General features: G+C 41.2%; 1 protein-coding gene across 1 annotated transcript in view; it reads right to left on the reverse strand.

Annotated features, from left to right (window-relative positions):
- The window catches only part of DLEC1 (DLEC1 cilia and flagella associated protein), a 41,074-nt gene extending 33,396 nt beyond the window's left edge, over positions 1 to 7,678 (reverse strand). Inside the window, exons 1-10 of the mRNA XM_065666887.1 lie at positions 7,646 to 7,678; positions 6,644 to 6,784; positions 5,601 to 5,757; positions 4,970 to 5,080; positions 3,739 to 3,932; positions 3,264 to 3,484; positions 2,923 to 3,004; positions 2,442 to 2,529; positions 1,475 to 1,648; positions 582 to 718 (exon numbers count right to left, since the gene is read on the reverse strand). Of these exons, the coding sequence (XP_065522959.1) occupies positions 582 to 718; positions 1,475 to 1,648; positions 2,442 to 2,529; positions 2,923 to 3,004; positions 3,264 to 3,484; positions 3,739 to 3,932; positions 4,970 to 5,080; positions 5,601 to 5,757; positions 6,644 to 6,784; positions 7,646 to 7,678 (1,338 nt within the window). The remainder of the gene's footprint in view (positions 1 to 581; positions 719 to 1,474; positions 1,649 to 2,441; positions 2,530 to 2,922; positions 3,005 to 3,263; positions 3,485 to 3,738; positions 3,933 to 4,969; positions 5,081 to 5,600; positions 5,758 to 6,643; positions 6,785 to 7,645) is intronic.
- Positions 7,679 to 19,271: the final 11,593 nt, after the last annotated feature.

Consider the following 19,271-nt stretch of genomic DNA (forward strand, 5'->3'; position numbering starts at 1 on the left):
AGGAGGTGCTCCAGTCCCCTGATTATCCTCATGGCCCTTCTCTGGACTTTTTCCAACAGCTCCATGTCCTTTTTATATGGAGGACACCAGAACTGCACACAATACTCCAAATGAGGTCTCACTCCATTCATTTACATCTGTTTTGTGATGGAAAGCTAAAGACTGCAGTACTGAAGTGGGCTGCAAGCTGTACAGGTGCAGCAAGGCCAGTAAGTGGTATCTTTAGTGGGAAGGGGGAGGAAATCAGCTGAAGCAATGCTCAAACTGATTGCATTTCTATTTGTATTAAGGGTAAAGTTAAAGTTCAAGCCAATTGTCTTTTCCCTGACCTATGGTTGAGCTTACCCTACCACTGACCAAGAAGCCTTCTTCCAGAGGCAAGGCAGAGCACAAGCAGGAGGTATGGACATCCAGAGTGATTGGTATTGAGGGCAAATGTGAATCCCTGAGGGAGTGGCAATACCAATGTCCCCAGCAAGGCCTTATGACTTCTGTGCTAATATCCCATGACTAACTTGAAAGCCTTTGTGTCAGGCCAACGATACCATACCATGTCCAGTATTTCCTTTCTAATCACTCACCCCAAAACTAGGAGATGGGCAGGCTTTCTTTGGCATTATAGAGAATTTCTCAGTTCTAATTCCCTCATTTCTGCACAAAATCATCATTACTTTTGTTCCTCCAACAAGGCAGGGACCACAGTCAATAATATGAGGCACTGCAATGAATAACACAGAAAATCAGACTACACAGACAGTGAAGGCTTGCCAGCTGTTTCTTAAATAACTCTTTACAGACAGCATTACTGCATATGAATATGCTGCGTGTTGCCATCTTAACCCCCCTCATATTCTTTCCATTTGAAAGTTGAACAGTATGAGGTGTATATTTTTACATATATTTTACATTTTAATGGTGCTTCCTACTTGAAGACTCCATTGAATGATAACAGAAAGTAAGACTTTTTAAAACATGCTCAGTATAACAGGAAAGGTGAATTTAGCAAAAATCAAAGCAAGCTTCTGCAAAAGTCATCCTGGTTGGTACAGCTGAACCTAGAAATCTGAGAGGTGAATCCTGCAGGCATATAATAATTAATGAACATAATTAATGTAATGTTGAATGAATATTAATTAATAGCATCAAATGCTTACAACTAAGTTATAATTCCTAAGTATTTAGGATAAGTAATTACAGTTAGGAATCCAGGAATCAACAAGACACAAACCTAGAAGAGTGGCTCCAGCTCATTCCTCTAATAGAAGCACAAATGACTGAGGAAAAATTTGTCAGGATTACATTTTAATAACTAGCCGAATTATTATGAGTGAAAAAGAGGTAGATATCAAAACATAGAAACTGCACTGCCAACTTTTGCCATGTTTGTTTTGTGACATAAAATTGGAGACAGTAAAATGAAAAAAAAAAAAGTCCTTTTAACTTCAGAGAAACTTAAGAATTGGACAGTACTGACATGTTAACACTGGAGGTGGTCTTTTAGCTTGGATCGGGATCAAAAGAGGTTCTGATACTTGAGTCTCCACTAGCATACAGTCTTCATAATCTCCTGGATATTTAGGAGTAAATCGCACTGTATACTGGCATGTCATCCCAGGAGCAATCAGTCCTCCCTTTCCTGGAAATTTTCCTTGGAAAAAAAAGAATGCAAGGAATTGAAAAAAATTAAAACCTCCCAAAGTTGGTGTATGTATTTATGATCACATCTCTTTCTGGAAAGGTGCCTGTAAACTCTCCCCATTTATTGCCTAAGTCAAGCTGATAAAAATGAATGACCACAAAAGGCCTGTCAGTGTAATCTGCGTATATGCATATCTTCCCTTCAACTCAAAGAAGATTTTTGTGTCTGAAATATGCTTTTCGTAACTACAGAAAACAAAGTGAGGAGAAACTTAGAGAAATTACCAAGTTTTCCTTTACACAGGACAGCAAGGCTTACATGGGGGCATCCAACTTTTTCTAGATATTCCTCCAACACTGTAACTGAGATACCACAATCTCCTTAGGCAATCTGTCCCACAGCCTATCTATTGTACTATATATCTCCTAACCTACTCTTCCTTACTGCAACTGAAGTATATTATTTTTTACCCTCTTCCCCATAGTGGAAACTATGTCTGTTCCTAGATGCATTTTGGATAGGACTCAATGTGGGTATTCCATGAATACATTTCAACCTAACTTTGAAAAACTTAATGTAAGTTTGTCTTGCTCAATTCTTTATTAGACCATTTGAGTCTGCTTATGAGTTGCATGTGAATGGTCCTAAAGACATAAGTCAGCATTCAGTTTCTAAGGAACTGAGCACTATGGATAGCAGGAGCAAAGAAAACATCTCTGAAAAATCTTTGTTCAAGCTGATAAGCTGATAAATTAGATCTCTTACGTGTTAACATCTTAAAGGCAGTAAAAGGAATGTTTACCTGGCCCAATGGCAAATGCTGAAGTAGAGGGAGGGATAAGTCTTACATAGTGACATGTTGAAGTGATGTTCTGCAGCTCTAAAGTCATCTTCATTTAAAAGGAAAACAAAATACTCAGTTATATTTATCAGCACTCACTGTAATGTTTGCAATTCCCTAGTTCTCCACTAGTAGTAACTAATTTATTATCACAACCAACCTAAACCCCTCAGTTTATTCAATAAAGGCTGAATCAGATACTACCAAAACAAAGCAGAGACTGAAAAGGTCCCTTTTAGTTTTCACTAGTTAATGTGTCAGTGGCATGTGTGAAGGAGTATCTTCAAGGAAGCTATAAGGTCATTAATTCAATATAGAGAAGAAACTCAGACTTTTGTCAAACTGCAGGAAGCCAAAAGGTTGGCTGAGATACATAGATTATGGAAGGACATAATGCTGTTTAGTAGCAGAATTAACTCTCTACAGAGAAGTAAGTTCTCACCTCATAAACCTGGCCAACTTCATAATTAGAAAACATAACAGTAGGTGGATTGGCAAGAAATACAGGAACAAATGAGGTATCTCTGAAAGAGAAAAAAAAGCTGGAGACATTACCTTACTGCCCAGTTCTTTAAATATGGACACAATGGGAAACTGCAAAATGTATCACTTAGTAAGAACAAAATATCATACAGACATTGTTTCCTAAGTGACTACATCATAGCTATTTAGCTCAAATATCCGCTTGTAAATCCACAGTAATTCGTAAATCCACAGTAATTCTATGGTGGAGTCTCTCTGTGCACTCCAGCTCAGAATCAAGAAACTGTATATACTGCATACCCTTTATCATCTTCTGCTTTCCTTCTGGCTATGGTTTGTTCCACCTTTTCTTGAGAAATGACAAGGGATTTGCCTCCATGAAGAGAATTTGGTGGGAAAAAGCGAGGGTTCTTCAAGTAATTCTGCCTTTTCTCAAGTCTGGCAAGGTAAGCACGCTCACTTTCTCTCTCAGCTTTGCACTTACTACCTTTCCAGGCCAGCTTCTGTGAGGCATTAGTTTTCTTTGAAAAACAAAGAGATCATGGTGCAAAATTAAACACGGTAATTTGAGGATGGTGATAAAGGTATCTGTACATGTACAATTAAAGCTATACAGCATGGAAAATTCATACGGAAATATTGTGTTTCACTTTTCTTAAAAGATCAAATAAGTACTGGAGCCAAATCAACTAATGCATTGATATTCACCCTTTGTCACATGAACAGCAATAGACCTTATAGTTCTGACAGACTAAACCAGACCTGTAAAATGTACCTTACTTATCTTTTTAGTTTGGTGGCTAGAGTCTGGAGTTGAAAGAAGAGTTAAGGTGCTTAAAGACACATTTGGCAGTCTACCAGGTATTTTCTGTAGGTGTGCAATCTCTGCAGGCATCTGGTCCCACAAGCGTGAAGAAACACGCTGTTTAAAAGCAAAAGTCTCTTTGACGTAGCCAGGTTCTGATTTTCCTGCAATTCAAAGAAAAAATTTGGTCTATAGGAGAAAAAACATGAATTATAAGCACTTATTCTAAGTGTAAGTGAATGAACTTATTTTAGTTTTGTTGATGGTAAAAATATACTTTAAATCCTCTAGAATTTATTTTAAATTTATAATATATTTTACACAAATGAAGCTTAGTGCTTTAATAACAAAGCTTTTAGTAATACTGAGTAAGCAAGATATATACAAAGAAAGTTATATCACTCTCAGAAAGCTGTGTTAATCTTAAAAGTGAATGGAACTTAGAACGTCCTGTTCAATTTACAAAAATATCTATATGATGGGCTTATGGAATTCAGGAAGTTGACATAAACAGGATGTACCATCTAGTCCCATGTTCCTACTGTTAAGCAAACTCTGAGATGTTAGATTTTTGGCTTTGTTTGGAATTACAATGTGGAAAAAAAAAAACAAACCCAAATCTTGGAATTTGTGACTAAGTTGATTACTCTGAAATGTTTGCTTTGACTTGGTTGAAAAATGTCAGTTTAATGATAGTAAAATCTTTCACCTTGGCTTGTAAGTCAGTAAAAGAAGAAGTCCTGACATTGCACAAAAATGATCTCCATTTGCAAACTGAACTTATATATTTTCTAGAACCCAAAAGAAAACATACAGTTTTATTTCCCTGAAAATAGCTTTTAACATAACCACTTCCCTTCTCTGTATACAGGATGGAATTGCAGCTTTGTGCTAATGAAATTGAATAAGGGCAGAGCAGTCATAATTAATATAGCTTTTGTGCCAGATGGAAAGAACTACAAACAAATGTGTGACCACCATTAAATTTCATGGTTAAGCACATTTAAACTCAATAATTTTTAATTTATCAATTTTAGTTTGACAATGTCCCATTAGTGGAATTTTACGCTTGTAATACTAGAGTCCCTTCTGTTTTGGCAGAAAAGTATAAAAATATACTCAGATCTGCTACATCCTCCAATGATTCAATCCTTAGAGAATGTTCTAAAAAATCTAATTTATTCTCTGCTTTAGAAGTTACCTTTGGGTGCTCTAGTAGGAGGAGATTTATCAGTGATGTAGTCTTCAGGGCAGGTTAAATTATTTTTTCTGAGAAGTTCATTATCCACAATCCACCTAAAACAGGATGCCACTGCAACAATGAAACAAAGAAACAAACAAATAATGAAAAAGTTTAGTACACTAATACGCCATCTTGATTAATACGTTATCTTGATTCACTCAAAGTAATGTTGTCTTTATAATGTATCACTATCAGGTAGTATTTTTGGATACAGAAACAATTTGGTATTTTAATCCCAAGACTTGGACATTTACCCATAATTCTAAACTCACTTCAAACCCAGCTATGAAACCATTGGAGAAACACCTAATTTCTGTTTGTTGCTACTACATATCAAGGTATATATGCTGCAATTAAGTTAGGTGGTAAGCCATTAATTGCGAATGTAAAACCTTGAAAATGATCTGGTTGTTTAGTTTCTTGCAGTGTTAAACAGAAAATCCTTCGCTGTTGCTCTATTGATGTAATGCCAAATCAAATACTCACTGAGTCTAGTGTCAGCCCCACTAGTGATTTAGACAAATGTGGCATTAGTCTCCAGGTACCATAAGCACGTAGCAGGGAGAGACAGTATTTCCAGAATCCTCACCTGGTGGCAGTCCCATTTTCTGGAAATCTTCCCCCACATTTGCCTTCAGCACATTTAGGACCCTTTCTTCTTCTGCTTTTGCTCGTTCCTGGGCCTGAATGATGTTCTCTTCTGCTCTGTCAGCTTCTCTCAGCCGGCACTTATGCTCATCAAGAAGCTGTCAGGGGCATGGGTGAATGTAGACAATGAGTGTAATTTGAGCTGCTAACACCTCCTTACAGATAAATGTTTTCTATTTGCCTTTGAGGGGTAAATACAGGTAGCTTGGTAAAACTTAATTACTTTACAAGAATAAACTGGCCTGTTAAACCCATCATTTCTATCATTTAACTTATGCTGGGTAAGAAGCACTACCCAAGAAAAGTGTGTGAAAGATGAGGAGACCATCTCAGGACAAGGGAACTGTCTTTTACCTCCTGTGGAACAGCAGCTCAGAACATGTGTCCATCAATATATTCATAAATGACTCAAAAGAAGTACAAAACTTCAGACTTTTCAGCTCTGATAACCTTTGAAGGAGTATGAATGGAAAAAGTACATGTTGCTTGAATCATCCAGCAACAGCCTCTACTTTTATGCACTGATGCTACCTATCAGAGCAATGATTAATACCAGTATTTTGCATTTCTACTGTTGATTTCATCCAAGATTCTCAAACAGCGTTGCAAATGCTAACAGATTATGTGTCATAGAGCACCACTAAGCGTATGTAAATGATATTTGCAGCATCTGGTTTCAAAATGCACCACATCAGAATAATTTATTGTAAGATAGGAAGCCTAGTACCCTGACCAGCAGTTACAGGGAGTTGTCAGCCAGTGGAATAGGGCTACTGTCTGAAAAGCTGTCCAGAGCTGAAAACATCACAAAGCAGCATGTGGTGAATATTAACTTCTATGAAAGGTTCTGTGGGAAACTGTGCCTGAGTAAATTTCCATTACAATATCAGTTCTAGGACCACCCTCTGACTTTTCGTTTTATCTTACGAAGTAGCAGTGAAAGCTGCACAGATCTCCAAACCCCGACTTGGTTTAGATTTGTACCTTCTGTAGCTCCTCAGTAAAGCTCTCATGATAAACACTGTCCCCTCCTCGGGACTTGATCCAGTTTGTCTCCAGGTCTTCCCCGAAAACATCTCCAGTGTACAGGTCCTTGAAGATGCTAGCCAGCAAGGGGGAGATGTCCTGAGAAAAGAAAATGAAGATGTTCATGCTGATGGCCAAAGACAGGATCAAATGAGATCCCTAGGCATGTGAAAATGGCTGAAATTAGCAAATGGATAAGGAAAAGTGGGGGAAAATGGCTGGGAAAGGTACCCAGGAAGCGCCCTGAAAGGGAACACACCGCATGTTTGCACATGAACACTGACATGTGAGGGCATGTATGTAAGCATGTGTGTGTGTACGCAAGGTCATACATGCACACAGGTGGTGTGCCTATGCTGGGTGGCTGTGCATGTAGGTGACTGTGGCAGTCACAGTTCTCTGTGTGCACAGTTGTGTATGTGTGCAATGGTTTATGCAGGGATGCGTCCATATGGGGCTATGTGAGTGGTGTGTATGTGAGATACATCCCCTGTACAGTGTACTATATGTGTGTGTACCAGTCCTTGTGTATGGCGTGTGCTTTGTGTGCCTCAGGGTGCATGCAGTGGTGCGTGTGTGTGCCTGTGTGCAGGGGTGTGCATGCGTGTGAGGCTATTTGGGGATTGCCCGTGTGTGTGTGTGGCTGTGTCATTCTGCAGGGGTATGCATGCATGTGAGGCTGTTTGCAGGGGAGTGCTGTGGCTGTTTGGGAGGGTGTGTTTGCGGGGGGCGTGTGTGTCAGCGTGCATGTGTGTGCATGCATATGAGGCTGTTTGCGTGTGTTTGTGTGTGTGCAGGCGTATGCATGCATGGGAGGCTGTTTGCAAGGGAAAGCGCGTGTGTGTGAGGCTATGTGTGGGGTGTGTGCGCAAAGCTGTGTGTGTCAGTGTGCAGGTGTGTACATACGTGTGAGGCTGCTCGCGGTGTGTGAGTGCCGGGCGGCCCTGCCCGCTGCCTTACCTGCGTGCAGGGCTGGAGGCTCCGCTGCGCCATGACAAGCCCGGCGCTGGAGCGGCCCTGGCCAGCCCGCGTCCCTCAGCCGCAGCCTGGACGCGCCGCCGTTGCTGAGCGACCGTGAGGGCCGCGGGCAGGGGAGCCGGCCCGGGGGCGGAGAGCAGGCACCAGGGGCTGAGCTCCGCCCGAGGGATCGGGGGGAAGCCCCACTACCCTTGCCGGGCTACCTCACCCCCACACCCGTGGCCGCCATACTAGCGCTCGCTGAGGGCTGAGGGCGACTCCCCGCGTCTCTGTGAGGGTCGCACCCCATTTCTGCCGCTCAAAATAGCTCCTTTGTGTGCTCTTTTAAAGCAGCGGAGCTGTACGGGTTAATAAAAACCGAAACAAAATGTTGACCTGAAGGCTTTGTGGGGAGCTGGGCTTTCCGGGCGGCCCGGCTTGCCCCTTCGCCGGTGTCGGGCTTTGCTGCAGGCCGTGAGGTGGGCAGCTGAGGGAAGAAGACAAACCCTCTCCTTCTTCCCCAGCTGCCAGAGGCTGCTCGCCGAGGCAGGGCTCATCCCTGCTGCCGCAGCCCGGCTGCGAGGGCTGGAAGTTGGGGTAATTCATCATCAGCCCGAGAAGCCATCCATCTTCCTTCGGCCGGCCGGAGCGCCCCGGCTGTGTACGCCCGTTGCTAACAACAGCCGCCTGCGCCTGCTGCAGCGGGAGGTGTTCTCCTTAGAAACCGTTCTGGCGCAGCACTTTCTGCTTATCCTGCCTCTTTTTTCCCCTTTTTACTGTGGGCCCCGGGGCTTCTCCCTTGCTATAAGGGTCATCGGGCTCCACTGGGGTTTGCAGGGGTTGGAAGTGGGCAATGTCGCTGCTGTCGGATGGTACTTCATGGAAAATCATAGAATCACAGAATCATAGAATAGTCAGGGTTGGAGAGGACCTTTAAGATCATCTAGTTCCAACCCCTCTGCCATGGGCAGGGACACCTCACACTAAACCATCTCACCCAAAGCTTCGTCCAGCCTGGCCTTGAACACTGTCAGGGATGGAGCATTCACAACCTCCCTGGGCGACCCATTCCAGTGCCTCACCACCCTAACAGGAAAGAATTTCTTCCTTATATCCAATCTAAACTTCCCCTGTTTAACCCATTACCCCTTGTCCTGTAACTACAATCCCTAAAGAATAGTCCATCCCCAGTATCCCTGTAATAACCATCACAAAAGCAATTACAGTTCACCAGCCGGTGTTGTTCCATGAGAAATAAGCAAAAGGGCTGGGGGGTGGTTGAAAACCTGGCTTTTGTAGGCAAGCCTACAAAACGGGCTTTGGACTACCTTTTTTGTAGGGGCTTTTGACTACAACATGTTGTTGCTTTATTTCATCAGCTCACCAAATTCTGAGTCTGGAATAAGACACCAAATTAGACTTCGAGGCACTGCTGTGTTTTCAGCTTCCCTGTGAAAAAAGGGAAAATTTCCCAAGGGAAAGCTTAGCAAATCTGCAATATCCTGATCTAAAGGTTAAGGCAAGTCAGAGAAATCATTGACATCTGGCAGGGGTGGAACCAGGTATCTGGGTTTTCCAACAGAAAAGATTCACAGCTTTGTTTCTGTGCAGGCACATAAGTGTGTCCTTGCCTTTAAAAGTAGGTTGGCGCATCCAAATTTGGACACTTTTCCATATCAGAATTCCAACTTTTCTTATGATGTACTATTACAATTGATTATAACATCTGTTTGCTAACTTGAATGTTAATGAAATCCAGCATTTCTCTTTAAGAATTCTTTCCCAGCCTTTAAGAAAGCCTTAGAGTAGTGGCAGTAAAGCAGATGTTTTTGTTTAAAATAGTATATAGAGGTACATGAAAACTGACTGTGGAAAAAACTTTCTGTACTTTCATCTTTACTGTCTTTCAGTAAGTTGCCAAGCAGATCAGCTCAGTTTAGAAGCTGGATTTTTCTTTTTTCCCCCAACTGCAGTCCAGAAGTGCACTGTGAAATCTGGAAGTGAAGGTGAGATCCATCTGCCCTACTACTAGTCAAATGGAAGATCAGAAGAGAGGGCTTAAACACTGGCCAAGAGCTACACACTATTCTTTCCCAAACGACACTGGTATATTTTTTGTTAGATCTCCATTTTTATCCCATCGTCATTTACTCATATAAACATAAAAAAAATCAATGTCACTGTTCCCATTGTAAAGCTGTTATATATCAATGAGACACATCTTTTCATATCTCTGTATAAATATGAACAGAAGGATAATTTTCATATATATCTCATCCTCTTTATTACTATTCGAAGATATTTAGCTTCCAAAAGCTCATGCATGTAAGAAAAAAACCCAACCCAAAGCATCCCAAACAGAAACTTTAGCCTACATTTATACATATAAATGTAGACACTTTCTCTGTCATGTATGACTTCTACCTGACATTTTACCTTGTATTTCCTTTCTCTGCCACAAAAGGTTGGATTTTATGCTAATGTTTTGATTTAGATTGGGTGTGTGGGTCTGAAGAGACTCCTGAGGGCTCCACTTTGTATGCTTTTGTGCAGTGTAGAGCACAGTAGCATTTCTCTTGGAGGAAACTTCAGTACCTGAAGGGGGTCTATAGGGATGCTGGGGAGGGACTCTTTGTCAGGGACTGTAGTGACAGGACAAGGGGTAATGGGTTAAAACTTAAACAGGGGAAGTTTAGATTGAATATAAGGAGGAAATTCTTTCCTGTTAGGGTGGTGAGGCACTGGAATCGGTTGCCCAGGGAGGTTGTGAGTGCTCCATCCCTGGCAGTGTTCAAGGCCAGGTTGGATGAAGCCTTGTGTTGGATGGTTTAGTGAGAGGTGTCCCTGTCCATGGCAGAGGGGTTGGAACTAGATGATCTTGAGGTCCTTTCCAACCCTAACCATTCTATGATTCTATGATTCTATGATTCTATGAAACTAATCTGAAATCAAGCTCTCCAGGAGCTCACCTCATATGTTCCATCAGCTAATGGGCTCTCAATCTACAGGATCAGGCAAAAGCTAGTCTGAAATAAAACATCCCTAAATGCCTACAGAGTGGACATTTTTCCTGAGCACCAAATTTTTTGCACTGCAGTTCTGCTCCTAATGCACCAGGCCACCTCCTATGGTAGACATAACCTAAGTCACAGACCTTAGAAGGATCATAAATTCTGTTAAAGTCTGGATTATTCCACTCTCAAAAGTAGTCTCTGTGTCTTGTCAGGATCATATTGCTTTTTCTATTTATTTTGTTTAGACTCCCCAGGTGATCCCTACCTGGGTTAGGGTTTACAAGCATTCCTTGTTATCCCACAAGGACTCTTCAAAGTTCAGCTGTTGTCCAAAACCATACTTGCTTCTGGTAGTAGCATGTTCAGAAAAGGTCCTTCCAATTGTAACCTTGCAAAATCACCTGGCAGTCAGGGAAGTGGCTTGTTCAGGCATCCAGGTACCAAATGACACTATAGCTAAGGCAAGCCCAGCTCCTTCTTTCTGTTTGTTAGCTTTCTAAGACCAATGGTAATGGAACATATTTATATATAAAATGGCCAGATGTGATTTGAACACAATCGGGGAGCTCAAGTACTGATTAAGAGGTGATACGTACATAGCTACTTTGTAGAGTAAACTGTATCTTACACTTGTTACGAAACTACCAAGCTCCATAGCAGTCTTATTTACCTTGCTCATATTTTATCAAAAGTATAGATGGATGGTATGACCTGTAACTCAGCAAGTACATTTCTTTATATATTTCAAAGCAGTGGACAGCCGTGCTTCACAAACTATAATCTTAAATTATTGTCAACAGGTATTCCTTCAATGTATAAATATTGGACTAATAATAGCATGCTTTCACTAAATCAAAAAAACTTGCAGAAAGTTCATACATTTATCTTCACGGTGTGCCCAGAATCTTCACTAATGTTACTCACTAAACCCCACTCACTTGACATTTGAAAGACTTCTGCAAAATTTTGAAATTTAGGACACTCTTAAAAATAAAAAATAAGAATTCTGCTAATGTGCTGCCCCCACTACATTGATGCAACAATATGGATTAATTTGAAAATATGTATCTACATATAATCAAATGTAAATACAATTCAAATTACATATATGTACATAAAAGGAGATGCAAAGTAGTCTTGGGCTATATATTGATTTTAAAAAATAAACCACAAATCCATAGGGTTCAGAATGCACCAGTATTTTTGTTTTTAATTGTGTTTTTTGCTGTTTTCAGCACTTTCTGGAAACAGGAAAAGTCATGTAGACTTCAGGTGGCATTCTTTACATGCAGGAAAATAAGGAACTCAGATCTGCATCTTGGTAGCAGAAAATTATTTCTAATTATTTCTAATTCTTTGCGAAGTTCTTGGGTTTGGGTTTTTACGAAGCAATTCCCAGAAGTATGCTGATGAATGATTCACTTTGACGTTGCTGCCCTCCAGTGGTCTTACTGAGGTGTCCATGTATTCAGGAAAGCCTTTAAAAACAATCATCGTATTAAATGTTCGTCCTGATAAGGCATTTTAGCAGGTAAAAATACTTCATCGCAATCTAGCATATTCTCTTGCCAGTGTATTAGGTAAAGTGTGTTTATTAATTACACTGGAAAAGCTATATATTACCCTGTAATTATGCAGATGCAGCCAAACAGGTATCACTGGAATGTGGGTCTCCTTTGCATGTTAGCGTGTGTATCTTGAAGAAGAACTAGAATCAGCATCAACAATCTGACCGTAAAAACCAAGTAAAATTTGCAGACATGGAAAATGGAGAAATAACCTTTCACTTTCAGGTGAAAAATGCCCAACAGCTCAGTTTCTGGAAGCTGGCTTTTCACATTGCACTGCTTCCTTGTCCTGCCAAAAAGGTTTTTTCTTCAGATGTCCTAGTTAGTTTAAGGACGGTCTGTTTCTTACAGATCTTGCCTTGATGGCTGTACTTAGGTCATCTCCAGTTCTCCTGGTGACAATCTGAAATAACCCACAACTGACAGTTCCACCTGAATATTCTTCATTATTTTCTCTCTTAACATCTTGCATGGTGTTATTTTGTGGCTGTCTCCTGACATGAGTCAACCCTTTCACTTGCTTCCAGTGTACACTTCCTGACTTGAAGCTTTTCTTTGTTTCCCAGACCTCTCTCCTGTATCTACAAGTCTGTCCTTCACTAAAACATGTCAGTGGGTATTTGCTGTACTTCTGCTGAAACACTTACGCTGTAATTTCACTCAAACCACATGGGATTTTACAAACCAGACACACCCAACATGCAGGAGAAGCATGTGGAAAATGCATACACAAAGGAGCCAGTCATTCCTTTCCGACAGTGTCTGGGCAGATATATCACTCTCTAATTAAGCTGTAAACAGGCTACGCCTCCATGCAGAGATCCAGCTGGAGGGTTCAGTGCTGCTGTGACACTGGGACTCACAAGCAGAGCAGAACAAGGGGCTCATAATCCCCACCTGCAATCCTGCATCCAGCTCTGGGGCTCCCAAAATAAGAAGGACATGGACCTGTTGGAGCAAGTCCAGAGGAGGCCACAAAGATGATCAGGTGGCTGGAGCACCTCTCCCATAGAGACAGGCTGTAAGAGATGGGGTTGTTTAGCCTGGAGAAGAGAAAGCTCTGGGGAGACCTTAAAGCAGCTTCCAGTGCCTAAAGGGGGCAACAAGAAAGCTGGAGAGGGACTTTTTACAAGGGCATGCAGTGACAGGACAAAGGGAAATGGCTTTAAACTGATAAAGGAAAGATTTAGATTAGATATTAGGAAGAAGTTCTTCCCTGTGAGGGTGGCGAGGCCCTGGAACAGCTTGCCCAACGAAGTTGGATTTTTTAGGATTTTTTATCTGGGTTTGTCTCCTGCTCTTCATTCTGCTTTAATAAGAGCATAAGCAAAAATGTGTTTGAAGCAGATGGTGATCCTGACAGGCCCAGATTCAGACAGCTTATATTTAGTGTAAACTGTTGAACCCAGAATTCCCTCTCGGCTAGATGCAGCCACCCAGGAGCACTGGGGGTGAAGTTTACAGGAATGTCAGCCCAGTGGAGAAAGAAGTTTCTAAGATGAACCTCAGGAGAAATGATTTTTAAATTTTACCTTAGCATTCAGTTCTTTTCACATCCCCGAAAACTGCTAATTTAGGCCAAACTCCATACAGTATCTTTCCTGGCTATGTTGTTTCAGGGAAGTGAATGGGTTGGGCTTAAATGTATTTTTATCCTTGGGAACTTGGGCATAGACAAATGACCCAGAAGGACAGCTGGGTTAGGGCTGCAACAAGAACATCTTTCTCTAGTCCCAAAAGATAATCTCAGGGAGACTGTTCACTTTGGGACAACATGAATGTGGGAGTCCTGAAGCTACTTTCAAAGCACTTGCAAGGGTGGGATGGGACATAACTAAATTGATCACAGGTAACACAACATCACCTGTTGCAAAGAGCTGGAGTGCAAGGAGAGGATGTAGGCTGTGGATATCAGAGCAGGGCATCTGACTGACATCTTCCAGAGAAACAGAGCTCATGGCTGTTGCAAAGAGATGCCAAGGATGTGGCTTGGATTTCCTAAGGCCAGCCTGGCCTCAGTTTTGATTCTTGCTGCCCAAGTTAGGTCCAAACTGTGCTCCTAGCCTTGGAGGAAACAGTGTGTGTAAGAGTACAGTCAGGGGAACTCAGTATTAAAGAAAGAAAATCCATCCCACTGGGATGGGAGGGTGGGAGAGGTGGTGATGTCCCGAGGGCATGCAGGGTCTGTCATCAGAAAAGTGTACACTTTCCTGGTGTATTGTTTCATGTTTGCTGTTAGGGAAAGATAAGGCCAGCGCAGCCAAACCACCAGGCTTGCATATGCTTTCCCATGTGAACCCTGCAGTAGATCAAAGAAAGTGAGGAGGCAGATGAACTGGTGCCTGCCTACAAAATCAGCATCTTCCTTTCTGCCCAAGCTAGCAGGACACATTCAATTGCACCTTTTACTCTGCCCAGGAGATCATGAAGTAAGGGATATCTTGTTCCCATTTACCTTCATTTATTGCCATCTAACTGGCCTTGACCTAAGGCACTGAGACAAGGGCAAAGAATTGCCCTAGTGAGGAGGTCCCAGAATGGATGCTTTTCTCCCCACCATGTCTTGCTGTAAACTGCACCTAATAACATTTTTATTAAGCTTATTACTTACGTTTGTATTATAACACCTGTCTAGGCAGGCTATTCTAGGGGCTATTTACATGATCTTTGAACATTTCAGGGCTTATTTCTAACACAGGAGCTTCCTTAGGATTCTGAGCAAAGAAAAGTTTCCTGGGGAAGAAAGGTTTTGCTCTTAAGAGTGTTGCATGCAGTTGCATACATTTAGGTGTCTGTCATGTAAGATGCTCAAGGATACGTAACATTTTCCCCAGGGACTGACAGACATTGACACAGGATCTATTTGAGACTGACAGCTTTCTGGAGCAGCTGAAGGCCATCTGGGACATCCCACAGCACTCGAAATGCCATGAAAACATCTGTGTCTAGGCAGCCAAGTACTGTTTTTTAAAGTCATTAAGTTGAAGGAGCAGCACTTTTCTCCCCCAGGAGCGCCTAGACACTATCAGTGACATATTAACAATCAAAGGATGCCCTGAAGCTCAGTGACAGTTTAGCATGGAATCCATCACAGTGCCAATTTTGACCTGAAAACAGCCAGTTTCCTAATGAAGAAGAAATGCTTGCACTTTGGGGGCTTCACCATATTCTTCATATTCAGCAGAAAGGGTGAATTCTTTTTTTTTTTAATTGTGTTTAGCCTTAAAAACATACATCCCTGCATCTCCAAAGTGCAGCCCAGAATTACCCCTGATGCATCAGAAAGCAAACAAAACCCTTCAAAAGCTCATTTTAATCTGGGCTGCAGCTGTCACCTTGGAATTAAAAGCATCAGGTCTGAATCCTCATTGGATAAATAAGAATATAAGAATATAATAAACAAGAATATAAAGCATAAACCCGTGAGAACATGTCCCATTGTGTCCTACTGGTGTGTTCCTGTGCTGGGACACCACACGGTTGCAACACTTCTATGTGAAACTGTTCAGTAAGCCACCAAAGCTGGTTTGTTGGGTTGTCTTCTGTTTTGTCAGAGCAGCCCTTTTTACCTTTCATCTAAAGAAGATCCACCACTGGTAGAAGCAGGAGTGCGTCAGCTACAAGTGCAATGTCTGTAAAAAGAGTAGATGGCCATAAGGATTCTTACCTTATCCTCCACCAAACAAGTGGCCAGAGAAAGTGAGGAGGGTGAAGTTTGCAGAATTCAAGGATCACATGGTGGGCACATGGGTAGTTGATGACATAATTTGGAATAAGCATATGAGGGAAGACCTGAGGAGCTTAGGGAGGTACCTGAGGTGCCACAAGGTCAAAGGCAAGGCCCAGACCACAGATTCAAGGTTTCATCCACTGGTTCTTGTGCAGCCCACAAGCTCATAGCTGGGATCCCATGACTATATATTAATAGCAATCTGTGCTTTAGTTTCCGGGTATTGTTCCCACAAGCATGTCTGCATGCAGTTGCACAAACCGGGTGTCCTACAATCAGAAGGGTGCATGTCTGTGTAAAAGGCTTTGCTGGTTTAGGTGCCCTCCAGCAGGAGCAGGAAGGAAATGAGTCATTTAACCTTTTTTCTTTTGGTTGCATCAGGCCTGCAGAACTGATGAGGAGGCACCAAAAAATAATAAAATACTTCCTGAATGGGCAGCTTTTATGGTTCTTTTTGCACCCTGATATCCCCTCCTTTTTTCTTTTAAAAAATCCAAATAACACCACTGGCCAGAGGAATGTTGCTGCATTTGATTCAGTATGGATCAAGATTATAAATGACTGATCGATCGCGAGTAGAAATGCATGATTTTGGAAGTAGCTGTTGCACCTTTACATATAAACTTGAGTTCCACTTCACACTTAAGGTGAAGGTTTATTATTCCGTTTGTAATAAAGATATAGCATGTGAACTCAGACACACAACACTACCTCTCTGAAGGTACCTTAATTTAGTCTTCTTCATTCTTTTCAAAGGCTTCTCTCTCTTCAGTGGCAGTTTATTGAACTGTGCTCGTAACTTTCATCTTATGAGATGGAACTAAATACCAGAAGAAGCTACATTAGAGGTTAGGAATACTCTTTTTGAATACATTTGATGAGATTTACACATTCATCCTTTTATTCATTTAGGAAATATGTTAATCGAAATATTAATCTAGTAATAAATTGTCATCTTGTCTGATCATTTTTGTTGTTTTTTTCTTTTGTTTTTTTTACCCTGTATGATTTCAGTATGTGTCTTCCCCTTCATCTCATGTCTGGCTTTTCAAACAGCATTGCTGATTATAAATTAACTCCAAAAAGGCTGGCTGGCCATTCATTAGTCCTCTGGGAGACACTTAGATTCCTTGCATACTTTCTGCAATAGACATGTGCTCTGGAGATGTTAGCAATACAAGAATATTTTCCTGCTCTGCATGGATTGTTGTGATGGGCCCGAGGGAAATCTGATATCACTGAGCTTGTGTGAATGTAGTTTTAACTCTTTGCGGTCATAAAATTTGTAACATCACTGATTACCTGTGTCTCACACTCTGGAATCACAAGATCTTCATGTGTGGTTTAAACTTGTGGGACATCTTATACAAAATAGCATTTTCTGAAATGTAGACATACTTCAGACTTCCCATGTTTTCTGCGCATTTAACATTCATATGAATTGGTGTTGTGGTTTAACCCTAGCCAGCAACTAAGTGCCATGCAGCTGCACGCTTACTCCCCCTCCACAGTAGGGGATGGGGAGGAAAATCAGGGAAAAGAGGTTAAAAAAAAAAATATAAAAAATGTAGCAATAACAATAGTAATAATAATAGGGAAAAGAGAGGAATAAACCCCAAGACAGACAAGTGATGCACAATACAATTGCTCACTGCCTGCTGACTGATACCCATCCCATCCCTTCCCCAAGCAGCGACTGGGGAGTCCTGTTCAATTTCCCCCAGTTTATATACTGGGCATGAAGTGCTGTGATATGGAATACCTTTTGGCTAGTTTGGGTCAGGTGCCTTGTCTCTGCTCCCTCCCAGATTCTTGTGCCCCTCCTCACGGGCAGAGCATGAGACACTTGAAAAGTCCTTGAGTTAGTGTAAGCACTACTTAGCAATAACTAAGTGTTAACATCATTCTCAGACTAAGGCCAAAACACAGCACTGTACCAGCTACTGGGAAGAATTAACTCTATCCCAGCTGAAACCAGGACAATTGGCTACAATGGAAAAAGCTGCAATTAGGTAGTGATATCAACAATTACATCTAATCACTGTGATTATCCCAGTACCAAGAACTAAGATAACCATTCATCATCAACCTTCCTCCATATTTAACTTCTAGACCCCAGTGCTATTGGTGCAGGTAAGAAGAGACATGTCAAGCACTCCTGATAGCAGGTGACTTGGCCTGATGACTGTGGTTTCTCAAGGTTAGAAAAGAGCTTGTGAATCTGCACATCAGTAGTTGTGAAGCTCAGTGTCTCAGTTCTGCTGTAATCTGGGATATATCAGAAAGAGCCATTAATGGATAAAGGTGGCAGGACCCTGGGACCAGTCTTTCATTGTTCTTCCTACAGTGATAATAACTCCAAGTAATGTTTTCATACCAGTAACCTAGTACATTACTAGATTCCCCAATTAGGACACTGTTTCTCATTCATGTAAAGTTAACTTCATACTAATGGCCAGACTCAGTAAATCATTCACAGAGTTGTAAATCATATGTAGCTATCTTGTATTGTGTGGCTGATCCATGCTGTTTACTGATGCACTGAACTGAGAAGCCAATAAAGCATATGCATGACATTTTCTCATTCACTGTTAATAGATGAGCTTTTCATAGCTTTAAAAGAAGACTATGGGGTATCCCTCCCCAAAAAATAATTATTGCTAATAGGTGTTTAAAGCTAAATGTACTTTTAAGCACAGCTCTCTGGCAAAGACATTTTCATTATCCCAGAATCAAAATGTTTTAAGTCAGGGAATTCAACATTAGAGGGCTCACTCAAACCTAAATTTGTTACAGCATAGAAATGCACAAAAGTTACACTCCGACACTCATAAATCTATCCTGTAGTGACAGAAAATAGGTAAAAAAATATGAAATAAAGCTTTCAACACAAAATTAGTGTGAAGACAGAATTAGTGAGATATCTAAACCATATCTACCACTATTGGACAGAGGTCAGATTACTTACGTGTCTCCTTTATACTGAAATTCCTACAGTTATAATGAACTTTTTGGAACAGCTAGAAAAATTTAGGTCTTTTATTCCTGAATTTTATGCATAATCTTGTTTTCCCTCTGTTTTCATATAATTTTTCAGTCTGAAATCAGTGTGAGACTTGCTGATCTGGTAACTCTGTCTTTAATTGTGACCAATATATTAATAGATGGCTCTGCTCTCTTGATTGTTTTATTTCTTTGGTGGTTAGAGCAGCTCCTGATTACTTATACTAAGTGGAGGGAAAACACTTTCAAATACTTAAGATATCCAGAGTCAGGTGGGTGTATTTCTAGTTTAGTAAATCCAATTTATCTTCTGC

Source organism: Lathamus discolor, chromosome 2, assembly GCF_037157495.1.
Source record: "Lathamus discolor isolate bLatDis1 chromosome 2, bLatDis1.hap1, whole genome shotgun sequence".
In the NCBI taxonomy this organism is placed as follows: domain Eukaryota; kingdom Metazoa; phylum Chordata; class Aves; order Psittaciformes; family Psittacidae; genus Lathamus; species Lathamus discolor.